Genomic DNA, 27839 nt, shown 5'->3' with positions numbered 1-27839 from the left:
GCGGTTTCGGACGACGGCCATCAAATCGGGTGAGAGATGCGACCTTGAAGAGCCGCGTAAGTGGAGGGTTTAACGCGTATTTTTTTTTTTTATTGTGGTTACGTTCTCGCCCGGGCTTCAGTCGCCCGGGCCACCAGCACGCGAGAGGTGCTGTCGAGGCGAGCTGCTGCGCAACTGTACAAGGTGAGCCCATTGCGCGCTCGTCGCGTCTAGTGTGAGAGGACCATTCCAGCTACCAGCTCTGACCGCTCGGACCGAACAGAATGAAGGCTTTCCCGCACACGATCAGTATTGTGGTTGCTGTGGAATTTATCGTTTCGTCGTAGTATATTTTTTGACGTGACAACGTCTAGTAAATCGATGAAAGCCGGCTGCACACACAAAAAAGGATGACTCATTGTCCCGTTGCGCTCATTGTCCCGTTACACGTTGTCCCGTTAAGCTCATTGTACGCTTACGCCGCATATATCTCTCTTCCACTCGATTGGAACAACCATCTATTTGACTTTTTCCAGGCACATTAAACTTGAAACACTCCCATTCGTTTCCTACTTTTCCTATAATCGTCATATCCTTAACAGAATAACACAGATTGGAAGAAGTTAAATAGCAAACATGTATAAAAGTTATTGTTAAAATAATCTCTTCGTTAAAGTAATAAACATATTTGAATTAATGAGTGAAAATAAAAGTAAATTTAACAATTAAATTGTAGATTTCATTTCACTCATTCTTTGTATCCATATAAATAGTGATAGTTCAAAAAAATTATTCAATTTTATTCATAAAAGTATGCAATCATTTCATCAATGTTTTGTTATGACGTTGTCACGTTAAACTATCGTCCGTAAACCAACTTTACAGACAACCAATTTTTAAAATTAATTACTAGTCATCTACACGTGAACTGTTTCGTCGACTGTTCATAAAGTGAATTGAAAAGTTAATGTGGTTTTCATTGCTTATTACAACAACAATTTCGGCAATAAAGGTTAATTATTCTTGCATTTTTAAAATCTGATTACTAGTATAATTTCAAGTATTTATTCTTTTATTATTAAAATAAAAATGATTCAATTTTATTCATAAAAGTATGCAATAATTTCATCAATGTTTTGTTATGACGTTGTCACGTTAAACTATCGTCCGTAAACCGACTTTACAGACAACCAATTTATTTTATGTTCATAATTTTTATTTATTTCGAAATATTTTCATGACAAACAGTGCAAAACTGCAATGTCGTATGTCCAAAAAATTGCATTTAACAAAATTTCCCATTGCATGAATCCACTAAAGAATATGTATATATTGAAGTATCGTGGTGGGGGCAGGCAAGGTACACTCCACCTCAACCTCAGCACTATACCAACAGAGCGTAAAGACAAATAACCCCTTCTGTTAGGGGCACACAGAGCGTAATGTGTGGTAAACTAATCGTGAACAAGAAAGCAAAAGGCAAAATTACAAAAAAATATAGTATCAAATCTATTCAAATAATTAGAATCCAATAAAATCATATTCAAAAATATAAGTAGTACAGATGCTAACAAGATGATATATATGCGTAAATAAATGTATTATACAATCCTTTAATATTCTGACAAAAGGACACTATAATAAGAACCTTTATAGCACATAAGAAAAAGACGACGCATACATGATCCTGTAAGTGCCAAGAGGCTTGAGTAGTATAGGAATGGGGTTCCGAGATCTGGCTTCTGGCTGTGGTGCCGGTGCCGGTGTCCGCCATCTTGGATTGTGACGTCACGGCGGCCATCTTGGATGAGTGTAACGGGACATAGCGTAACGGGACAAGTTTGACCTTGACCCCGGCGGCCATCTTGGATCCGCCATCTTGGATCCGACATTTTGGATGACGTCATTGTGTTCTCGAAAATTCCGGCGATGTGTTTTCCGCCATTTTGAATTATGACGTCACCGTTGCAATTTCCGTTACGGCCGCCATCTTTAACTTTTTTATTTATTATCCGATTTTAATGAAATTTTTTTTAAAAAATATAAAAAAATTAATTTAATAAAAGTTTAATAAATTTTTTTAAAAAATCATACATTAAGGACACGGAGTTTGGAGTCCTCGGTTCGAACCCGACGAGGTCAAAAAAAAATTAAAAATGGCGACAGGCTCCTTCCCCCGTGGTGGGTGCTAGCAGACTGACTCCCACCACTTTTTTTCAAAGCATATATATCGTCATCTAGTATGACGTCATGTCCGCCATCTTGTCTTTGATGCTGGAAGCCATCATCAATGTATCGTCGGCGAGAGTGCGCTGACGTCATGTTAGTTTAGTTCTTATCCGCTAGAGTGCAGTAATCATTTATTACTGTGACACCCGCCATCTTGAAATTTGGCCGCCATCTTGAAAATCCGTAATTATTTAGCTAGAAATTCGGGAAAAGTTCCAAAATTCATTAAATAAATCACTCATTAATTTACATATCGATTCGATCGATTCCCGTCCTCGGTTCGATACCCGATCGATGCAATAATGTTTAATTTTATGAAAAAATAATAAATTCAATAAACCATGTTAAACTTTCGTAAAGAGACTTTAAATCCTCTACTACCATCATCCTATCAGACGTCAAGACTTCCATATTGGAAATTCGTAATTTTAATGCTAGAGATTCGGGAAAAAGTTCAAAATTCATTAAATAAATTTGTAATCTATATACTGACTGATTAGATCGACTAAGGTCCTTGGTTCGATCCCTGGATGATACAAAACAACATTAATATTTTAAAAAAGTACCACTAAAGTGTAAGGTTTGAGAAAATAAAAAACACCGCAAGTTCTTTTAAAAAAAACTTGTATTACATACATACTACACTACTACAAGTACAAAAAAAAATACACTGACAAATTAATAAAGCCTTTTTGGATTTCTCGATTGAAACAGTCTTCTTATTGTACGGACTAAGCCTTTTACATGACTTTAAATGTCTATCCGATCCAGTCATCACCGCAGCCAGAGACGGACTGAAGTCCATATCACTTATATAGTCTCATTAGCCGGTACAACACATGAGCCGAAACAATAACCTTGTTCATTAAACGTGAACTAAACTTTCTCGGAGCATTTTTTATAATGATGATGTAAGCTGTCGAGACGTGAAATTAGTTTATTACATTTTATACACTGAAACAGTATTCTTTGAGCATTATTCTGACAGCTGCTCCTTTCATGTCTGCGCGCATTTGAAGTTCTAGTAAATGATGCGTCACAATATTTGCATTGACGCAATGTACACTCTTCATGAATTGAAGTCTGGAATGCAGATGGTGAAACTTCAGCTGATGATGGAACAGCACGTATCGTTGTCTCCTTTGCAGTTGGTATCGGGATCTCCACCGCTGTCGTGGTCTCCTCTGCAGTCGGTATCGGGATCTCCGACTCCATCATCGTTGCTGTCATCGAGGTGTCCGCTGCTGTCGGTAAACAGTCTATTCCGGTCGACATAACTAAATCTCACGAAACTTAATGGAGAGAGCACGTCCGTACTGCACCGCGGCCAGAGGTGAACTGCGGGTCCAGTCGTCTGAACCTCGCTTATATACCTGTGGTCTTCTGGTATACTACATGAGTCAAAATATTGTCTGTATTTAAAAATTTTTATTAGGTACCTAAAAATTGTAGAAATAAATACACACGAGTTCTAGTTTTACACATTTATTTACAAAAAATTCACAAATACATATTAGGTTAAGGAATCAAGCATTTTCACAAGCAAAGTCTTTAATGCCGCACGAACTGACACGTCGACTCCGGTTCCAACTGGTTTGTCGACTCCGGTTCCAACTGGTTCGTCGACTCCGGTTCCAACTGGTTCGCAGGCCACAGGATCAGGAACACAGGTTTCCAGCTGGTCATCTTCTGCGACGTTGACAACTCCGACAAGACATGGTTGGTGACGTCTGTGACCACGTCTACGCCTGGGCTTTGGCTCAGTGCTAATTGGGACAGATTCACTGTCTGAACTGCGACGACGAGACACACACCGTTTAGGCGTCTGCGTAGAAGCATCACAGGTCGCAACAGGTTGCAACACGCTCATGTTTGGTGTTGCACATGCAGACGAGGCGACTACCTCAGCGATGCTAGCAGGAAGGATTGTGTGTGGTCTCATGTGATAGACGGCACAGTTTCCAGGTTCGCAACAATCTACCAGCTGCTGAGTCGGTTCGTAGGACACAGGAAAGTGCGCAAACCGCCAATGCTGAGCGCCTCCATCACAGGTTTCTGTATATGTACGTAGATACCCGGAATCCCAGTAGCTGTACTCGACACTGCTGAAGCTAGGTCTTGCGCTCACGTACACGTTAGCAGGATGAAACGTAAACATCTTCTTGCAGGTCGAACGTCAACTGAAGACACGTACGTAGGTACGACATTTATATATGCAGGCTCCTACTAACATTGTGTGTGCCATTTCTGCATTAACTGCGAGTTTGTACAGGCATAGACACGTTCAAACTTGTCACATGGCTGCATGTCGTATATTGCACTAAGCTTGCGCAGGGAAGGACAGCCGTAGTCGGTCTGTATATCTACGATGTCAGCTGCTCCGTCGTCACACAACTTGCTCAGCCATTTCTTCTGTTCAGGTCCGGCAACGTAGATTATTTCGTTTTGAACTAGTAAATCTCCAATAGTGTTTTTCACTTGGTGGTACGGAATTTTTCCTTCGTCCCACTCCAGGCCATGGTAGTATTTACATAGCCATTCGTTCGACCGTTTGCTTTTTTCGTCTAGTAGTTTCCACGGATACGGAGGTCGGAAGCTGCGGGTTCGAGTCCGGCCGTCGTGAGTGACGGCAATTTCCTTGAGCACGAATCCATTTTGACTCTGGAAACCTTGCAGGTTGCAGTACATCTTGTCGCTAGCAATGCTCGGTCGTAACTAAATTATCATCGAAAACGAAACAGTATTTATGTCAGAATTTTCACAAGTTTGTCTCGACAATTGTACGAAGCAAGCCGATCGTGAAGTATCAGACAAAAAGCATAGGTGTTTGGTGGAATATTTCCGCTAGTCGTTATCTCGATCCTACAGTCGATGATGTTTGAATTTATTCGATCATCCTGTTTGGAAACGTCAAACACCATTAACGGTGCCTTGTTCTTGAAACTGTCGGGACTCAGTATCGGTGACTGTCTCCGCCCATAGTAAGCTTGCTGAAACTTGGCATACATTTGATATGCTAGAAGGAATCTTCCACTTTCAAAATCCATGTTCATGTCAACGTACGGATAACTTTCGCTGTTTAAAAATATTTTTACATTGCGTATTTGACAGTTATCGAATACGGAGCGACTTACTCCTGCATTGAGCTGTCTTCCGGTCTGAAGCCCGACGATGATGTATCTTGGTTTTTCCGTAGCGAAGCTGGACTTTACTATCCAATTGATACGCTGACTATGAGGCAAGCCAGGATAAGTTTCCAGGCTCCAGGATCGGAATGGCACATCGAAGTTCTTGCCATTTTCTATGTTCTTCAACATATTGACTCGTTCAACGGTGCTCACTTGGATGTGGGGCAGCATCCACTCGATAGACTGTAGTGTTAGCGAGACATCTTGAGGGTTTTCTGCAGCGGCGACAATTGCATTAATGTGCGTGTTGGCTAGAAGCAGTACGAGCTCTTGTTTCGAATTAATGATTATATGCTTGTAGTCCTCAGCGAATCCGAGAAGCATGGACAGAGGAACACAAACTTCGAACTTCCCTTCGGCATAAACCGGAAGCTTATATTCATCCTCGAGAGCCCAACCGGCCATCTTTGCAGCAGACAGTTCATTTGGCGTGAGCGAAAGGTAACTTTTCATAGCAGATGTTATGCCTACATCTCTCGTCTGGTCTACCTCGACGCCATTGAGTACATATGTAATGCGCTCGATTAGGTGAAGAATACCATTGCAGGATATTGATGTCGTTGTCGGGTGCGTACCATCCGCTTTTGTCAGCGTGCCTCTTATACGTAGAAATGACTGCGAAGGTAAAGTACAAATATCTTGGTGCTGTACAGCAATGCGTACTTCCGATGGTAGTGCGTACGGTCCGAGCAGGAAAGGCTGGTACTCGTGCAATTCCATTTTCGTAATGCTGTCATCAAAAATGACCGGATCTTCCACGTTGAGGATTTCGTCTTCCATATTTATTCGGCACTTGCCCAATACTGAGAAGATACTTTATGTTGTCAGGTGTTAATGCACCGATGTCTGGTAGAGAACTGTTCTTATTCACGGCAATACGATTTCTTTTATAACTGTTCGGTGTTACAAACTTTATGCCCATCGCTTCAAGTGCAGACGTAATGTAATTTCTTCGTCTTGAAAATTCACCAATCGTCCTCGCTGGTCAACGATTCGGACGACGACTTCGTGTGCGCACTTCACGACGACTGGAACGTAAATGATACTTTGCGGTACTTCTACCAGTTTATATCCTGGCGGGACCATCGGCGAAAACTCGTGCAGCATGTTGCTTAGTCTTCCGTTGAGATACGTTCCACTTGCCAAATTACAGTTTATTCTTATGACATTAACAGGCAAAATGTTTACTACGCGTGTAGATTCGTACGTTCTTCCCGTATCATAAACCTTTGATTCGAATCCGAGCATCGTACCTATGGTGCCAGGTTTCGTAAAGTCGACATTTTCACTGCATGTTAGAATGCTTTTTTGAGTGTTTGGATTTCCACGCAGTTGAAAGTCTACATCCTGTGGTAACATATCCCTGATGTAATTTGCAATGTCGTCAATTTCGTAAGATCCAACAGGTAACCGTATTTCATGAGCGGTCCCATCGCTTTTCAGGAAGCAGATCTTGCAATTTTCTTCGTCGATATTAGGTATGGCATTATACGTTTGAAAATCTACGAGTCCGATACACCATTCCCCGTCTAAATCCAGAGGCGGGAAATGAACCGCCCGCAGCTCAGATGCGTGACCTGTCAAGGTAAGTGTTATCGACATGACTAATAAATTATCATCACTGCACAACCTTTAAGTAGCAATTTTTATTTGTCAGCTAATTTTTGTTTGTTAAAAAGCGAAGACACAAGTGTCCGCAGTTTGTTTGATTAGGCTTCTGTTCCGTTTCGTAATTGTAAAACAATGTAGTGGACCGACCCAGGTACTGTCGCAGTTCTGGCGGAGGCCGTAAATTTCCAAAACTATCGTAGTACTCGGCCATTTTTCCAGACTTTATGTACGCCACCCAGTGCGTGCCGCGACCCGTCGACGTGTCTAAATTAATTATGGCGCACTCACGTGTCTTTGGCTTGCTGGGCAAAGTGTCTCGCATAAACACGCCGCGGAAATTTGGTATTTGCAGTTTGCGTGCGTACTTTATTAAATCTACGTTGGTGAGTGGTCGTTTCGGCAATGAACTTAGGATTTTTTCATTCGTTTCTTCCTCATGCCTCGTCCTGTCTTGTGAGGTTGCAAGTACAGTCCTGCGCCGTTTTTTTTACCGATGGCAATGGCTTCCATGCTGGCATTGTGTCGCTGTGCTTCTTTTAACTGCTTGCGCTCATTCTTCGAAGTGTTGACTGCCCGCACTATACCGCTCGTTGCACCGATAAGGCCGCCGAGAGCACCCAATGCAGGCAAAAGCAAAGGAAGAAATCCTCCTATAATCTTCTTGTCGAGAGTCTGTAATTTTTGCTTGGTTTTTTGCACGCCTGCACCGATCTTGCGTTTGGTCTTGCGTGAGTTAGTCTTTGACTTGATGGAGCTGGCTCGACGAGCACCCAGTCCTAATTTCGTCTTTGCCTTCATGATTTTAGATACGCCCCACGCTGCGATTTTCTCTCCTAGTCCCGCGTTCGACGATTTGCTTATATCTTCGGCTTCCTGTGCCAATATCTCGTCGGCCCGGTGTCTGGATTCCAGGTCCTTGCTTAATGAATATGCGATATCGTGCTGCTTGCACTTTTCGTCGAGTGAATTAATGCCCACGTCACCGCGAGCTAACCTTTTCGCTAGTTTCGTGCCGGGGCCGCAGAATCTGTAGCCGGGAATGTGTAGCTCGAATGGTAGGTTGTTTATCAGCGAGTTTACGAGCCCCGCGCCGATGTGTTTTTTGTTCTTACCTCTTCGAGTCATTACGCACAACTGACCAGAAAGTATAAATACGCTTCTTTTATACAAATACTTTAGTACAATGCAGGTCGTCAAGCAAGACGTGTGTTTTCCCGTGCGCATTACGCAAGACGATGTATTTAGTGCACGTGAATCACGACATGGCTTACTGTTGCCTTCTGCCGTACGTTGCATAATGGCGGGCCCGTCAAACTGTGGCAAGACGTGTGTTTTACTGAGTTTACTGGAGGAGCCAAACGGTCTTCGGTTCGAGAACGTCTATTTGTATTCCAAGTCGTTGCAACAGCCAAAGTACCAGCGCCTAGCAACTGTTCTACGATCTGTGGATGGTCTGGAGTATTTTCCGTTTAGCGATAATACCGATGTTGTACCTCCAAGCGAAGCAAAAGCCAATTCCGTGTTTGTTTTCGACGATGTAATGTGCGAGAAACAAGGCATAATACAAGAGTACTTTTCCATGGGCAGACACGCCAAGGTAGACTGCGTTTACCTGTGTCAGACGTACAGTCGTATTCCAAAACATCTCCTACGAGACAACGCAAATGTCATAGTTTTGTTTCGCATGGACGAACTTAATTTACGCCACGCTTATGATGATCACGTAAACACCGACATGACGTTCCAGGAATTCAAAGACATGTGCTCCTTGTGTTGGAAACACGAGCACGGATTTCTGGTCATCGTAAAGGACTGGCCGCTATATAAGGGCAGGTACAGACGAGGTTTCGAACAGTTTATCGCCAAACATGAGTCATAGCATTTCTAAATTTGGACGCAGCAGTCGAGACTTACGTACTGCTCTCAAGTCTCATGACAGCGATATCCGCAAATACATTTCGCTACTGGCTCAAAAGGTGGAAAGTGTGAAAAACGAATTACTAGAGTATCTCGTTGCCATCGACCAGCGTGTGGAAGCCTCGGATTCTCGCATTCGCGACATGATCGAAGTATCGAATGCTCAAAGACGTGACGATCTGAGAACTTTTCAAAGTAGTCTGAAAGCATCACTATCTCACTTGCCAACAAATTCAGATTTAGCCAAACACAAGAAAGAAGTTTCTGCGATCGAATAAAAAAGTATATAAGGAGGTATTGCAATAAGTTTTCAGCCAGTACAATGTCGGACCTGGCCAGTGACCTTCATCGAGCTATACAGTCTGTTCGTGAAAAATATTTACTTGCTAGACGAACCAGACTTGCACGTGAGATGGAAAATGAGGAGATATTTAAACCAATCACTAGTCGCCTCGACGAACTTAAAAACAAGGAAGAACCAGCCATCATTGTGAAGACAGAAGTTGAAGATGAAATGCCGACTGTAAAGAAGAGAAAGTATGAACGGGATCGAGAAGAAGAGGACTTAACAAGTACAGAGACCAAGCACAAGAAAAAAATACCGAAAAAGGGACATCAAGTTAATGCAATGGTCCGACCATACCTGATATCGTTTACGAGCCGGAATAATGACACGACCTACGGAGTGTACAGAAAATATAATAAGTGGTTCCTCGGTGCTAAAGAAATAGACTTTCTACCAGGAAACATCGTACGCGTAGCAGAGTACAACACGCGCGGGACTCCGGGTCTGTACGAATTGCTGTTTCGCAGGGAGCCTAAAGGATATTCTCACAAAGACTTACAAGAGTACAAAAAACTGCTAGAGCTAACCAACGCACATTTTCGCGATAACGATCCAGATAGTGGTGTATATAAAGACGTAGATCATGAAAAAATCGACATTCTCGCTAATCTCTTCAGTGAACTAACAATACATGGCGTAGGTTTAAAAAAGCTAGAAAGTGGTCAGATATTTGACTATGTATATTGGGACGACCCTAATGAATTAGTTGATCGCCTTAGAATTCTACATGCTTCGCTTAGCGTAGGAAACTATTCGCACATCAACGAAATAGTCTCCATACTTGAAGAACTGAGGGAAGCCGGCTACATACAATGAGTCGAACCGGAATCGCTCGCGAACTTCATGCTCCTGCTAGACGGAAATATCTTCGTCGCAAAGTCATAGTTCGTGGAATTGACGATTTATTCCAGGCGGACCTTGTTGAGATGATACCGTATTCCCGATTGAATAAAGGTTTCAAGTACATGTTGACAGTCATCGATGTTTATAGCAAGTTCGCTTGGGCTAGACCTGTCAAATCAAAGACTGCAGCTGACGTAGCCAAGGCCATGAACAGTATTTTGCGTGATGGACGTGTACCGTCGCACCTGCAAACGGACCTCGGGAAAGAATTCTACAATGCAACCTTCAAGGCTTTGATGAAGAAGTATGGCATCAAACACTACTCTACATTTAGTAACGTCAAAGCCTCCGTTGTCGAAAGGTTTAACAGAACTTTGCGTTCCAAGATGTGGCGACAGTTCACGGCTAACGGAAATTACAAGTGGCTTGACATCTTGCCGAAACTAATAAGCGAGTATAATTCCACGGTGCATTCTACCACGAAAATGAAGCCAAAGGACGTAACGGACAATCGCTTGCTTCAAACAGTGTTTTCCAACACGAAGAAGAAAGATCCACGAAAGCGTAAAGCTAACGTCGGTGACATTGTGCGAATCTCCAAGCAGAAAGGTATCTTCGAGAAAGGTTTCACTGCAAACTGGAGTCCCGAACTTTTCCGTGTGACACATGTTCGTGAATCAGAGCCTAGGACCTACTACCTCGAAGATTTGGACCACAAACCTATCCATGGAGGCTTCTATGCCGAAGAGATTCAGCCTACATTGTATCCCGATACGTACTTGGTGGAGAAGATTATAAAACGAAGAAATGGACGGTCCTATGTCAAGTGGTGGGGCTTTCCACCTCGCTTTAATTCGTGGGTGGCTGATGCGGAAATCGAGAAATCCAAAAAACTTTAGTAATTTGTCAGTGTATTTTTTTTTGTACTTGTAGTAGTGTAGTATGTATGTAATAAAAGTTTTTTTTAAAAGAACTTGCGGTGTTTTTTATTTTCTCAAACCTTACACTTTAGTGGTACTTTTTTAAAATATTAATGTTGTTTTGTATCATCCAGGGATCGAACCAAGGACCTTAGTCGATCTAATCAGTCAGTATATAGATTACAAATTTATTTAATGGATTTTGAACTTTTTCCCGAATCTCTAGCATTAAAATTACGAATTTCCAATATGGAAGTCTTGACGTCTGATAGGATGATGGTAGTAGAGGATTTAAAGTCTCTTTACAAAAGTTTAACATGGTTTATTGAATTTATTATTTTTTCATAAAATTAAACATTATTGCATCGATCGGGTATCGAACCGAGGACGGGAATCGATCGAATCGATATGTAAATTAATGAGTGATTTATTTAATGAATTTTGGAACTTTTCCCGAATTTCTAGCTAAATAATTACGGATTTTCAAGATGGCGGCCAAATTTCAAGATGGCGGGTGTCACAGTAATAAATGATTACTGCACTCTAGCGGATAAGAACTAAACTAACATGACGTCAGCGCACTCTCGCCGACGATACATTGATGATGGCTTCCAGCATCAAAGACAAGATGGCGGACATGACGTCATACTAGATGACGATATATATGCTTTGAAAAAAAGTGGTGGGAGTCAGTCTGCTAGCACCCACCACGGGGGAAGGAGCCTGTCGCCATTTTTAATTTTTTTTTACCTCGTCGGGTTCGAACCGAGGACTCCAAACTCCGTGTCGTTAATGTATGATTTTTAAAAAAATTTTATTAAACTTTTATTAAATTAATTTTTTTATATTTTTTAAAAAAAATTTCATTAAAATCGGATAATAAATAAAAAAGTTAAAGATGGCGGCCGTAACGGAAATTGCAACGGTGACGTCATAATTTAAAATGGCGGAAAACACATCGCTGGAATTTTCGAGAACACAATGACGTCATCCAAAATGGCGGATCCAAGATGGCGGATCCAAGATGGCCGCCGGGGTCAAGGTCAAACTTGTCCCGTTACGCTATGTCCCGTTACACTCATCCAAGATGGCCGCCGTGACGTCACAATCCAAGATGGCGGACACCGGCACCGGCACCACAGCCAGAAGCCAGATCTCGGAACCCCATTCCTATACTACTGGCTTGGTTACGTTACATTTAACCTTCTCCAAAGAGGTGTGTTTAAGGGCACTATGGCACAATGACACCATTAATTTTAAAACAAATTATGAAATAACGTAAGAATAAGATTACCGCAATACATATGTACTATTCACACATATGGGATTACCTACACTTGCATGCCCATTCAATAGCAGTTTACAATACCCACGTGGGTGAGTACATGAGCCCTCAAACAAATAGTAAAACCGTTGATTCTAATAGGGCGTAAGTAAACAGTGCTTGAACACATCAATATGTATATATACAATTCTATAATTACAAAAGAAACGTGCTGTCTGTCCGGGCGTGGAGCTTCGTAACAAGGATAACTGAGCACGGAAACTTAAGGATGGGAAATGCGCGACCAAGTTCAAAAAAAAGGGGTCTAATTAGCATACACGAAAAACGTCAGCAAGCTATACAGTGGGACCCGCAAGTCATCACTATCGCAGCTATAAAGTAGTACAACGGCCACGCCCACCGTCAAAGGGCAATCAGATACTCAGTGTCAAAACTAACGCAACTTCAGTGCGCATGCACACAAATTACCATACGTCAAAAAGTAAGCTACCGACCAGAAAATGAAGCTTGTAATCGTCAGGATGGCCGACGACGCAGCACCACCGATGAAGACCGCCAAACCGAACAGAACAGCCCGAGCTAATGCTAAAACCAGAGCTATATACCCAATGTACAGGGCACTAGTGTAGCAATCAGTAGGCCTGGGCCCTGATGCTAGAAATCGTTCGACTTCATAGACCATTCGAGTCGAGTAGAGTGATGAACTCGCATACGACTTGGTGTGTTCGACATTTGCTATGCTCGAGGTGCTACTTGTCGCATGCGACTTACACAAAAGTCTTCGAGACGGAGAAGTCGAGTGGATTGTGGGAATTCGGAGAGAACTGTGAATTTGTCAGGATGGCTACTCTGCTCGTGTTCCAACTGGCCAATCAACGATCGCCGTTTCGTTTGTTGTCGTGTTCGGTAGGAAGAAGACAAACTCTTTATCAAAACATTTTTTTTATTTTGCCGTGTGTTCGTGAATACCTAATTAATTAAAATTGTCGATTAGGTCAGGTCAGTTACATTATAAATACTTTCAAACTAAACTGACATTAAAAATAATATGAATTAATTTTAATGGTTGTTCAGTTTTAAAGTATTTATAATGTAGTTGACCTGACCTAACAAACCAGGACAAAGGATGAACAGTAGGAACTCATGTAATTTTTTTTTTACTTATTACTTGCGCAACAATATCAAAATAACAAATAAAACATTAACATTTGAAACGTTAAAATCTCGCCTAAGTTAGAGGCGGGTACAATTCCTTTGCCATTAGTAGAAAATGATGTAGTCGTTCACGTACGTCGCGAAAAAAAAGAATTCATACTCGTAAACAAGCAACAATTTTGATCGCCGCATGAAAGCACAGGTATTGTGATGAAAATTAAAAATTCGATATCTCCTAAAGTATTTGGAATTTCTTATCTCCGCCGGGTTTATTGAAAAGAAGAAGTTAAAGAGCATATAATAAAATTATTTTCGGATTTTTAGCATTTTTTTTACGCAAATACCGCTACTCTACATATTTACCAAAATTAAGACTAAGTAGCCTTAACTAGTGTTGTGTTTACAGTATTGTAATGAACATGTAGGCCTAACCATTAATGTTCAGTTTGGCGTTAGGGAGCAGGCTACATAGGCTAATTTTAATGTGGATACACACAAGACATAGACGTTCACTTGGAACTAAATATGCCAGGCTATTACCACTGTCACAGGAACAAACCAAGCATTTTAACATAACTGAAATAGGCCTACCTATTTAAACCTGTATAATGCTTAAACAGGGGGTTTACTTATGTTTATCTTTGATTAGCTATTTATTGTAACTGGTAACTTAATTCAGGTATGCTCCAATGAGGGATAAACTGCCATTTTGTGTTAATGGTGCTGTAGTGTTTGACTTCAGTCAATAATTATATTAAAAATGTACTACAGGCATAACTGCCTTCTGCATAACATTGCACTCTGACAGCTAACGAACCATTTGTTTTGTCACCGAAACTACACATAAGCAAGCACATAAAGATAACAATAGGGCTTCTTTGGTTTTTATAAGGTGCTAACAATTACTTTAGTTTCAACAGAAAGTGCAGTTGTACGAGAAGGTGCCGGCATAACCTCTTCCAGACTGCTAATCAGGTCTCCAGCACACCGCTTGTTAAGACGAAACAACTTAACAAATTTGTTGTCGTCCAGTTCAAACGCATCCTTCCGTTCTAGGAATCGACGAGGGTTTCTAGCTGCTTCTATTTCAGCTAATTCAAGCTCTTCAATGTCCAACACATCCAACCACTCCGCCATTTTCACTGTTTTCGTGACTTTTCGCATTCGTAATGGTTATCTCATTCGAGTTGGACCCCTCGGTTTCCATTCCGAACACTCGAGTCGCACACGAGTAAACTGGAACAGTTCGTGCATACCAAAGCATCAAACCGATCGGAAAAGACCACTCGGCTGGCAACTCGCATACGACTTAAAACTCCAGCATAGGGCCCCTGGGGAGGGGAAGGGCCTACGTCACGCGTACGTCAGAAGGGGAATTGCGGGGGGGGAGGGGAGGAACCGGCGGGCGCCGACGAGGTAAGGCGCACGCTCTATATATATATATATATATATATATATATATATATTGTTACTAGTATTAATGTGGGGAGAACTGGGTTCATAAAGGATAGAACAATTAGGTTTTACTTAATTTTTTATTAATAATTGATATTTGCATTACTAATAAATAATTATACTTCAAAATGTTCGATCACAAATCACTAGTAATTAAAAATGTTTATTCTCAAGTCACAAAATGTCTGTCAAGTCCGCAGTTCGCACTCCTCACTGGAGCTAGGCTCGATAAGTGGTTCTCCCCTTACCTCGCGCCTGTCCTCACACGCACAGTCTCGCGCCACTCAGTCGCACTCTGACGATCCAGTCGAACTCCGTGTCGCGCCACTCTCGAGGGGGTCTCTCACCCTCTTCGCCGATGTCGCACTTCCCTTCACCCTCTGAACTCTCGGAACTCGCTCGGTTTGTAGAACGCCATCTCGTTTTCGTCTGCTGGATTCCGCCATCATGGATTCACACGTAACAGCCGCCATATTGTTTTCGTCTGCTAATTGTTGCCATTTGGATGACCAAATCGTTCCTAGAGTGCGCCACATTTCCCTGCCTCATTCCCGTAAGTTCTTTATTCCATTACCTACCTTTGTGGTTATGTATCTTATATAAAAAATTAAATAAGGTTTATATAAAAATGTTACTTATTCAGGGTTTTAATTTTGTAACCATGAATTAATAATAGCAGCACCTGTTTGTTGGAGGCAAAGCCACTATCATTGTTTTAAATAATTGCCACTATGAGCACTAATGTCGCTTATTGTACACTCTATTGTTAGAGTGCGCTGTCAACTTATTTCTTTTCATTTATTTGCGTCCTTGATTCGATTCTGTGTCAGTGCTTAAAGTAATTAAAGCTTTTTTTTATTTTACCCCATTAAAAAAAGCTAGTTCCTATCGTAACCTGTCAATCATATCCTACCAATCGTATCCTATCGTATCCTGTTAATCATATTCTAACGATCATATTAACCATATCCCGTCAATCGTATCCTATATAACATTACAAACGTAACCTGCCAATCGTATCTTATCATATGGTGCCGATCGTATTCTACCGCATCTTACTGAGTTGATTGGGCGTCCAAATATGCGTCCTAATCCTTAAATGCTGTTACACTCAGTCAAAACAGAGTAAACCCAAGTTCTGTTATTACTTTGTTACACTTCACTCTCTTTTGATGACTAGTGTGTCTAATTGATCTTTTACTTTCAGAAGGCAAAATAATGATTTTTTTCTAGATATTAGTACCTCTGTTTTTATTTTACTTTTGATTATTTTCACAGTAAGATTTTTTATAAATTGATTAACAAATATATATATATATAATAAATGGATTTAAAATTACATTATTAAAAGAATGGGCCGGCCCTTATTAGACAATGTAATTGATCATTAACACCATTTAAATAAAATACGCAACAATAAACAGATTCAGTTCCTTTTACAATATCGTGGCTTAATGTTATTCTAAAGATTTAAAAAACTGAAGAACTGGAAGTTTGACGATGGCTGGCCAAAGTTATGCTGCTAACGAGGCGTCCGGGCGCCTTAGTCGTGCCCATTGATGGAGGAAGGGCTCGAGGGTGGAGTGGTCAGTACAGCATCTGGTCCTTGGGAACTTGTCCGGTTCTTGGAAACTGTCCGGTACTTGGAATCTGTCTGTGAACAGATCCGAAACACATATGTTAAGGACTTATTCACATACAGTTGGCAAAATAGGCAGGAAATGCCTTCTAATCACGATGATGGTCGGGGAGTAACGGTTGTCAAAACTCACCATTCAGGGAAATGGTTTCCAGGATCAGCCCGGGTGCTGAGCTCGCGAACTCGCGGTTGTCGTGGACGTTTCAATGATTAAAAAAAATGAATAAATTAAGATGAATAAAACATGTCTACTCCTACGAGGTAGACCTACACGGACTGACTAAATGTTAATCACTAAAGTTGTAGGAATCATATCCCTTGTCTAGCTGATTGCATCTTAAAAGAAAAACGGAGACACATCCTGATGCCGGAGATACGGAGTGGTCAGTTCAGAGTCGCGGCGCGCAGTAAGTTTGGGGCGGCAGCGACTCGTAATTAAAAGGCGAAGTAATCAAAAGAAAGAGGGGAGGCTTCGGCTTCCGGACCGAAAGGTTCCGAATATTACCGAGGGGCTAGTCGAGAAATACTGACTTCGATATCTCGAAGTTAATGGTACTGGCCGATGTCAGCGCGACCTACTGAGGTGTGTCTGAACCAAGTAGAGGTCGACTCTACCGAGTCGACAGCTAAGGCATGGGGCTTATGGAGCGGACTAGGCCAGCACTCTGGTGGCCTGGGAAGGAACTACGGGGTACTGGTTGTTGCGGGAGACGCCAGAGGGCAGGCGTTTAGCGGGCGTTCAAACACCCAGGGGAAGTGATTCGCAAAACTGCCACTAGGTGGCATGAGCATGTACTTTTTGGGACTGGAGTCGTGGCCTTGGGACAGGCTGACCCTGGCCGGGGGTAGTGGCCGGTCAGTGCTCTATCCAGTGTTCCCAGGAAAACTTGGAGAAGGGGGTAGGTGGAGACTGGTGTGACAGTGGGAACGAGGCTCTACTGAGCCCGGAGGCGTGACTGTACGTTGGTGAAAATGACTCGAGATCATGCCCTGAAGTGTTCACGTCAGGGGAGGTCTTAGAAGCAGCCTACCATGATAGCTTGCTGGACATAGCAGTTCTTGTCACGGCTCGGAGGCGAATTACAGGCGACGTTCGTGCGCCAAGACGGGAATAAAAGTATACACAGTCTGACTCACCAAAGACTCAGCAAAATCGGATCTAGGGATGGGAAAAATTGGGGAGGCAGGCCTGACAAAGATTAAACTGGAGTGTACAGGGGGAGGTTCAAGTTTAAGTTTTTGCAGCATGCAAATAAAATGACTGGTGACAGAATATTTTTAAAAATTCAAATTTAAAATTGTGCCAAAAAACTAGTTAGTGGCACATATTCCCCCACTGAAAGGTGGAGCCAGGGTAATAAACCAACACTGAGCATGAGAAGTCTGAGAACCTTTCATACTTACTCCGTACCAGAATCGACTGAGATAAACTACTTAAAATAAATTATAATACTACTAGGTAACATGATTATACAAAACAACCTCAATAACTAAGTGACATGGTAATTCGTGATTTACACAGAACTTTACGAACTAAATTCTCTTTTGAACTAAGTGTAATGACTCTCTTATAAACTAAGTGTCACGACTCTCTTATGAACTAAGTGGTACAATTCTCTTATAAACTAAGTGTCACAACTCTCTTATAAACTAAATGGCGCCACTTAAAATTAAACTTTTTAACCTAAAACTTTCTTAATATAAAATATTTGAAATGTACCACTCTTACAAACTAGTACCATGGATTATTATTACTTATAATTAGAACCTACGGTTTTTTGTGTGTTGTCAACACTGACTTTTGCGGATGGCATGCCGAAGATTTGTATGAAACTCCTCGAATAGGAGTAGAGAAAGCACCCAATTCATGCCACAGGCCACCCCAACGATAAGCAAGTTTGGCAGATCGCTTGTCGATAGCCATACTTTGTGGGTGTGCCTTGCACAGCACCATATCACCTACCATGTATGGATTAGGTGAACGTTTCTAATTGTATTTCTGCCAGCTTGCCGCGTGGGCTAAGTTCAGGTTATGTTGTGCTCTTCTCCAGACCTATTTTATGTTGCGAGGGTTATCTGGGAGAAGCTCATGTAGTGTCCAGATATTAGAAAGAGGGTTGTTGGGTTTATATGTGAACATGAGTTCAAATGGTGTGGTTTTGTGTCCCTCATGTCGGGCATAGTTAAATGCCATTTGCAGCCAGACCAAATTGATATCCCATTTATCCTGCGTGTTCGCATGATACACTATTAAAGCAGATCGGAGGTTCCTATTAAAACGTTCTGCATGTGAAGGCTGTGGTTAATAGGGAGAAGTGGATACATGCTGAATGCCATGGGAAAATCACATATTCTTGAAAAGTCTGGATGTGAACAGTGGTGTGTTATCTGACACGATTATTGAAGGTAAGCCTGATATTTTTTAAATGTTATTTTGCAATGCTTGTATTGTAGTTTCTGCGGTGGCTTGCCGGAGGGGAATTAGCCATACAAGTTTATAAAATGCATCAATAGCTACGAGAAGCATGGTGTGTCCATTTTTAGATCGGGGAAAGGGGCCGACAAAATCTATAAATAAGTTTTGTATAGGCCTTTCGGCCACATTTGATGGTAAAAATACAAATTGTGTTAACTGTGCTGGTTTACTCAGGGCGCATAACTTACATAATTGTACCCTTTCACCAATATCTTTGTGCATTCATTCCCAAATAAAATGGCAGTGTATGCCCTCAATTGTTTTGTATGTGCCCAGGTGTGCTCCAATGGGTGAACTGTGATAATACTTAAATACCATGTCTCTTAAATTTTGTGGGAGAGCTATTCTGTATGTTTTAAATTGTGCTGTTCGTCGGTAGAGGAGTCGTTTTGAAAACTTACAATACTTGGGCAGTGAACCTGACTTTATTTGCTTAGTAATCTCTGAAATGTAAAGATCTGAATTTTGTTGAAACTGTAAGTCTGATAAAGCTAAAGGAAAATCTGTGAGGAGGGCGTGGCATGAAACGGGAGGTTCCTCCTGAAGATTAGATTTGGAGGGATTCTCGAACATTCGAGAAAGAGCATTTGCCACGATATTCTGAGAACCTTTGATATGTTGGATTGTAAATTTGAGTGAAGAGATTTTTGCTATCCATCTGCCTAGTTTTCCTAGTTGCTTGGGGTGAGCCAAAAGGCAATCAAGGGCCTGATTGTCGGCCTTTAATAAAAATTCCCTGTGCTCAAGGTAATGTCGAAATCTGTCGATTCCGAACACAACCGCTAGACACTCGAGTTCATAAACAGAGGACGATTTTCTCTCTTGATGAGTTAGAGTGCGAGAGGCGAAAGCTATTGGTTGCCTGTGGCTATCGAACTCTTGTGATAGAACTGCGCCAATGGTGACACTCGATGCGTCTGTCTGTAGGATGAATGTTTCAGTGAAATTCGCCATCCGAAGAACAGGTGGGCTGGTGATGGCTTGTTTTAAATGATTAAAAGCTTTATCTTGTTCAGGACCACAATTGAATGATGTGTTTTTCTTTCGAAGTGCATTTAACGGGGCTGCGTGTTCTGCAAAATTAGGGATAAATTTAGCGTAGAAATTTCTTTTGGATCTTTCGGTGGTTGGAAATCAGCGATGGCCTGTGTACGGCTTGGGTCAATCGTTACTCCTCTACTGGAAATTATATGTGTCCCAGAAAAGAAATTTCGGAAACTGCAAACTTAACTTTCTTTGTATTGACTGTTAGTCCTGCTTTACGCAGTCGGGTGAGAACTGCAAATAAATGAGCTATATGTTCTTCAAAAGATTCAGAATACACTACCACATCGTCAAGGTAATTAAATACTGTACAACTTTAAATTTTAAATCACCAAAACCTTGGTCAAGGAGGTGAGTTAATACCTGGGCGTCTGTGGCTAGGCCAAAAGGAACTACTTTGTATTGATACAAATTCCTGGGCATGCAAAAGCTGGTGATTGGTTTTGACTTCCGAGTTAGTGGTATTTGATGATAGGCCGAATGAAGATCAAAAATGCTAAAATACTTGGCGTTGCTAAACCAATAGCAAGCTGAATTCAAATCAGGTAATGGTACCATTTCTATGTGTTTGCCAGTTAATTTTTCTAAAGTCCACCACTAAGTGGTGACCTGGACCTTTGGGGACCAAAAATTCTGGAGAGGAAAAACTGGAAGTCGATGGTTCAATTAAATCCTTGTCCAATAGGTCATGTATATGTTCGCGCATTATTTCCATTTTGGGGCCTAATAATTGTTAAGGGTGACACCTGACTGGGGATTTATCCTAAAGTTTTATGTCATATTGCACTAAGTGAGTACGACCTAATTTTTTTGTCAAAACATCTGGGAGGATATGACATATATTTTCCACTGATTTTCTTTGCTATGTGTCGAGGTGTGTCAGGGATAACTCACATCCATCCTCAACTTCAGACTGGATTGCATTAACATTACTGTGATGCTGAGTTTTAGGGGAAACAAATTGGATAATCATTGATTTATGAAATTTTAAATTGAAATTTCTTGCTTGCAAATCAGTTACTAAGCCTGTTTTAGATAAAAAATCAGATCCGAAAAAAAGGTCACTTGCTAATTCCTGTGAAACTAAAAATGTAAATGTCCAGGAAAATAACTCAATTTTAATTTTAATGAAGGCTACTGTGTTAAACCTTAATGGTTGCTCTGATGCGGTGAAACATTGTATCTTTATTGGTTCAGTTTTCTGAAGTAATTTCTCATTTTGTAAAACATGAAAAAGATTTCCTGAAATAAAACTTCGGACTGAGCCAGTATCAATCAGTCCTGGAATTTCGTGTTTGCCAATCAAGGTGCTAGCATAAGGTAATACTGTTGGTAGACTTGCAAAAATATTGTGACACTTTCTCTTGCCTGGATTTTTAGGATTCATGCAATTTTTACAATGTTCCTTAGGATCGGTAGAATTTTTTACATTATTTGAATCTGTGGCCTTTTGCGTTTTTGCCCTCTACGATACTTGTTTGAGTTTTGTAATCCATTTAAATTTTTTGTGTGTTTTTGTTGTTGCTTTGCAGTTTAATTACCTTTTGGGTGGTAATTGGATCTGTGACTGTATTCTCTCGGTGCACGTGAAGTCGTGATTGCACTGCATAAATTACCTGAAGATGATTGTTGTTTTGGTGGCGCAGATAAACCACTTACTGGCCACCTCGTTACTCTTTTTTTTGTTATTGTTATAATAATAGTTTTTGTGTCTGTATTTTGTGAGGCATTCCTCAATTACATGCCCGGATCTTTTACAAAATTTACAAAATGGCATCTGTTCCTGGTGATGGTTATATCCACTCTGGTGATTACTATAATAATTTTGTTTTGTTGTGAAATTGGTGTTCATGTTTTCCTTTATCTGTTGTGGTTGTGACACTGAAAGAATGGGGTGTCTATCAGGGAAACTCGGGTACCGGTTCCTTTGGTAGTCGGCGAATATACATTTTCGGCATGAATACACAAACGGTCCCTCGGCAAAAGTTGGTGGTCGAGTCTGAAAAACTGCTCGCGATCGCTCTGCAGGACTAATTCCATCCAGGATGTTTGAAACAACTTCGCACTCTGAAGCGCCTTGGGCCTGGCCCTTCGGGGAAGGTGACTTGTCGTTTGAGGTGTCGGAGCTGTTGCCGGCTCTAGTATCAGAGACATTATCCAACAAGTCCGCGGAAAGGGTGCATGGATGCTCTATAGCCTCTCCTGCACTTATGGCAACCACATGCCTCCTCGTGGCACTGCTGGGGTTACTGAAAGGTAATGCAAAATGTGGCTCTGCCAGGATGATCCCTGCCTCAGGTATCCTCAATTATCTGGCTGGGTACCAGAAATGGTAAAAAAAAAAAAAAAAAAAAAAAAAAAAAAAAAAGCTGAATCTGTAGGCAACAACAGATGCAAAAGAAGCCTTTCTGGGTGGTTACGACTGTCGAGCCATGGTAGTAGCCCAAAGAGGCTGGTCTCACAGTGAAGAAACCAAGCCTAATGGAATGGCTCTGCTGATGCGGAGTCTGGAGGGAGCCCGGTGTTGATCGGTCTGTAAACCCCTCTAATGGGGTCGGTTGGTGCACCAAGTTCGCAAGGTGTACCTTTTCCCTAGCTATAAATCCGTTTCAGTGGCCTGCAAGACCATGTCTGGTGCGCCCGGGTCATTGGCTGTAAGCCCCTGCCCAACCAGTAAATCGGTTAACAGTAGCTCTTAAAGGCAACTCTAATCAATAGTATCTCTATTGGGCATATAACAGGGCCGGTGGAGGTACTGGGGGTAACCTAGGTCCCTCCTGGGCCAGACATGGTATCCAGACCCCACAGAAATTGGTAGTAGTACGGGGTGGTCCTTTGCTGAGAATAGATCCCCGCTGAGTTTTTCTCTGATGGCCCAAGACCACGTTTGAGATCGGCTTCGTACTTGGCAGTGGTGCCCTTATCGCTTAGGGCAGACCTGGAGGAGGGTTCCCTAGCCCTGAGAAAGGTCGCGGCAGGGAGATGACGAAGGGCTCCAGTGGTAACCTGGTTAGTTACCAGAGGTTGGAAAGTTCTTGACCGGACTGCGGGTATTCTGGGTGTTCTGGGTGTTTTGAGGGGTCCCAGAATGAGGCGGGAGGTTGGTAAGATGCGCCAACAGCACTGAGCTTAAGGGCTTTGGGGCTCAGTCAACTGTTTGGTTAGCTGACTACCAACTGCTTGTGCAGCGTTATCCGCACCCATGCCCATGGGGGCCCAGGGGCTCGCACTCAGGCACCGGGTTAACAAAGAAAATCCCCGTTAGTTATGAGTTGAAACTGAAATTAACAATTACCTCTGAAATAAAAGGACATGAAAACCCCGAAAGGCTAAAGCTATGAGGGGTTAAGTTTATTCATTTCTTTCTTTCTTTCTGAAGCTCCTAGGTGAAGGACTCAAGCGGCCTTCTTAATGTCAACGACATATTTGCTTAGTGATTCGTCTTTCCGTTGAAGCCTTTTGTACCAATCAAGCCTCAGGTTTGTGAGCGTGCGCGCTGGAATAAAAAACTTAATATATCTGCGTGGTACTGATCAAAGGTTAAGTTATTTTCTATGGCCAACTAGGTTCGTTCACTCAAAAGTGAGTGAGTAAGGGGGAAAACTATTTCAAATACCTATTGATCGAGTAAGTTGCATTTTTGGTGTAGTTTAAGTAATTGCTGCAAAAGCTCAATTAGTTTTTTCGGATTCAATATGTTGGTTTCTGGGATATTAGTGAGTAGCCTTTCCACTGGGTGGGCGATTTTGCTATAATAATGTGCTTCATGATCTTGCACAGCTGGTATCGGGGGGTGATTTGGCGCAGGATTGGGGTTGTGTCGGGGAAGGGGTGCTGCAGGTACCAGAGGGAGGTAGGTGTTTGAGGGGCTGACTTGCGGAATTTGTAGGTCTGGTTGGGGAATAGTTGTCATGGTGGTGGCCTGTGCGAACATAGTCAACTAGTTGGATGTGCTGGCCTGAGGTAGGGGTGGGATTTGCATTTCAACGGCAGCAGGGGGAGTGTGGAGTTCTGGGGTGGTCTGGAGCTATGAAGACGCTGATTAAATTGGTAGGAGGGATTAAGAATGGCTGCCGAAGTGGGTGGGAGGTACACTGGTTATTATGTTTTTTTTTTCAAATCCAAATTATATGGAACCCAGGTCAAATTTCTGTCACAGATGCTGAAGCCGATACTAGCAGCTTTCGACTTCAACAACACCATCGTGAACGGTGACAGTCTGCAGACCATCGTGGAGTTGGGCGCGGGTCGCAGCCTGCCGAACGTAAAGTCCAACTACACCTTAACGATGGATGCCGTGTCCTTCACCCAGACCATGATCCGGAGCCTGCAGGAGTCCAAGGGCATCACTGCCAAGCACATCCGCCAGGCCCTCCGTAAGCTGCCCCTGGTGCCGGGGCTGGACGCGGTCCTCCGGCTGCTCAAGTCGCGCGACTGCGAGGTCATCATCATCTCTGACCTCATGACGGTCGCCGTCGACGACTGGCTGTCTGGGTCCGAGGTGTCCTCGCTCGTGGACAGGGTGTACGCCAACCCGGCGCGCTACGACGCCGATGGATACATCGTCATCGAGCCCTACCACCGGCAGGACTGGTGCGACAAGAGCTACAGGCACATCTGCAAAGGACACGTGCTCGAAGAGCACATCAGGAGCAGGATGGCTGACGGTGTGTCCTTCGGCAGGCTGGCCTTCTTCGGGGACGGCAGCAACGACCTGTGCCCTGTCCTCAGGCTGGGCGAGAAGGATCTGGCCTTCCCGAGGGAAGGGTACAAGTTGAATGAACTGCTGGACTCCAACCCTCCAGGTCAAGTTAAAGCTGCCATCCACCCGTGGTCCAGCGGGGAAGACATTATTGGCATCTTCAAATCTCATCTGACGTCGAGTGAAGGATAATTTGTTAATTAATTACTACTGAGAATACTACACCTACCTCATCATACAATGTCACTGATCGAACTATGTGCGATGCAGCATTTAAACCTCTATTCTTAATATCACACTATAATAATTACATCTTACCACTGATATTTCCTTTGAAGAGTTTTCTAGGGTTTGAACGTTTTATTATTGTACGTTCTCTTTCATTTGTGACTTGGAGGATACAATTATTGACGTAAAATTGGGGAATATGGCGCACCTTTGGAAAAAATCCAACAATTAATTTTAAAAGTATAATTTTCTCTGTAACTCCTCCAGTGAACTCTATATAATAATACAGCTCAGTTATATAAAACTTGTATGTATGTCACCATAAGTACTATTGGATGTCCAAAAACTGTATCCATTACATCGCGTCATTTATTCTAAGCTTTGGTTAAAATGACACATTTGTTCGGATTTAAGACGCACAGCAGAAAATTGGGAGGAATAAAAGAAAAACATTTACTGAACGATGTCTTAAATTTTTTAATCGATTGAAGTAATATATGGCAGACAATAAAAATAGTAAATTTAAGTTATTTTTTATTACTTCTATGGAAATAAAAACTTAAATAATCTGGCATGGTTTTTTCAAGACCATAAATAAAATATACAAACAAATATATTTTGCTGTATAAATTTGAGTAATTAAATCTCAGGTTATTTTAAAAAATGTCTGTCAAAATAAAAACTTATTTTGGGTTGAATTATAATTTTTTAATAAGGTGTTGCAACGTTGTAAAACAAATATATTATTAAAGGACAACTGTGAAACGCCTGACCAAAACTAAGATTTATATACTCGTGCAAAACATTTTAAATTAATTTGAATGCAACAATACTTGTATCTTTATTTAAACGTACAGCTAAAAATTGTGGTGTTGTCATTTCTGCAATTACAGTTCACACCCTCTGTTTCACCCTCTGCACTGGTCATGAAAACACATAGAACAATCAACACAACGATGCCAAATTTCACCGTCCTTCCCGAACTCACCACAAACCAAACAAACGTCTGTCCCCAAAAAATTCTTCCTTTACCTTTGCATTTTTCAGTTTGCACACTAGCTTCATCTGCTTGAATTTTTGAAGTTGATTCTAAATCAAAAGCGAGCCTTCTATTGGGCATGGAAATTCGAAGGGTTTTTGACTTCAATATGGTGTTCTTGGCTTTTTTCAACCATTTTTTCACACTTGAATTTTAATTTTTAAGTTATTTTTTTGGTGCTGTCTTTGACCTTGGCTGGGTTTTCATTCAGTATCACTTTGTTTCGTGTTGCTGTCAGAATTTTAGATAGTGGTTTTCTTCCTTTGGAACAGTTTGCAGTCATCAATGCAGGTTTTGGTAGCCTAATGGTGAATTTTATTCTACATTTCTATTAACGTTTGATATGGATGGGATAGAAGAAGAACTGGGTGCTTCTGCATTTGTTACTAGAAATTTATTTGGAAATACTGGCGGTGTTTATCTCTCATTTTCATTCTCATCACAAATTTTCATTCAGGAGGAGAACTGAAACAATGCCCTGATATATTAAAAATGTTCACAATAAACTTTTACCTGTTCAAAGAAAATATTCCCGCTACTCTGAATCTTGACCGGGCGTTTTCTATTGTTGCCGCTTGAAGTACGCATGGTAAAAATATTCAACCAGTCAAATTACTTAATTCTCAGATTTTCTTTTGAATTTTTCGAGAATGAGTCACTTTCCCTGTTGAGTGAATGTTTTAATGGGTCGAAAAAGGTCATGTCAAGTAGCCGAAGCCTGTGAGATGTATTTGGAGGTACATTTGTACCAGAAGCCCTGAATGCACATATAGTTGTTACAGTATTCGAACGAAATTCTTGACCCAAGATGTTTTAAATTTTTGGCCAGAGTTGTGTTGGAAGTTAATGAACTGTGATTATTCCTGTCTCATCAATGTTTAAAACTATTTTCTGTTAACTTGTTTTTCGCCAAAACATTTTCTAAGTTGTCAAAATAGGTTTTAAAATATGCTTCATTAATAGAGCTGTGATTCTGTTGAAACTTGAACCCTCTGGTTTTCTTAGACTTATTTCAGGGTTTTGTTCCATGAAAAGGTATTACCAATCCTGTCCTGAAAAGTTGCTATGAATATTATCATCTTCAGAATATTGGAGCACTAATTTTCTGAGTTCGTAAGGTGTCAATTCATAGTATAAATTAGCTAGATGAAAAATATGAACTGTTAGTTTATTTTCTTGACTGAGTGAACGCAGGTCACCTACCTAAGTTTGTCTCAAACATTTGCCATCCTAATTTTGCTTTGTCACTTTCATTTTTCTGACTAGTGTAGCATCCGGAATACCGTGCTTCAACGCACCCTGTCTTATCGAAATCCCAGATTTAACATCGTTAATAGCCTCTACTAACGATTTTTCTGACCAAAAGCCTCTATTAAAATGCCTCATATAAATACCAGGCATCTAAGACTAAAAAAAATAACTATAAAGTAACCCATATAATACAATATTTGATGTTGGGTAATGTAGCGCGTGATTGAGGTAATATGATGCACTCGAACCTTGGGTGCCATATTGACACATCGTATAGAAATTATTTGTAACATATTTTTAGTATTAATTTTAAATGTAATTTGATTAAAAATTATAAAGCAAATGTCAAAAAAAGATATGTGTTTTCAACTACTGTATCCATTTAGTGATAATTTTACCAAACTGCAACCAAATAATTGCATGAGAACATCGCGAAAACTAAAATATTTTACAACTTTGCCATGAGTACGACTATCGATATCTCTTTTTGAGCAGGCAGATATATTCCGACCTTGCGGCCGGCATTTCTCAA

At 41.4% G+C, this 27839-nt stretch overlaps 1 protein-coding gene across 1 annotated transcript; it reads left to right on the top strand.

Moving 5' to 3' along the window:
• LOC134535848 (probable phosphatase phospho1) lies at positions 1-27839 on the top strand. Its single transcript, XM_063375182.1, has 2 exons — positions 1-183; positions 24247-27839. Exon 2 carries the CDS (start codon positions 24247-24249, stop codon positions 24979-24981), a length of 735 nt encoding a protein of 244 aa, XP_063231252.1. The 5' UTR covers positions 1-183; the 3' UTR covers positions 24982-27839.

The sequence above is a fragment of the Bacillus rossius genome, chromosome 10 (genome assembly GCF_032445375.1).
Source record: "Bacillus rossius redtenbacheri isolate Brsri chromosome 10, Brsri_v3, whole genome shotgun sequence".
Taxonomy (NCBI): Eukaryota; Metazoa; Arthropoda; class Insecta; order Phasmatodea; family Bacillidae; genus Bacillus; species Bacillus rossius.
Note: the sequence above shows the minus strand (reverse complement) of the source record. Positions and strands in the feature narration are given on the sequence as shown.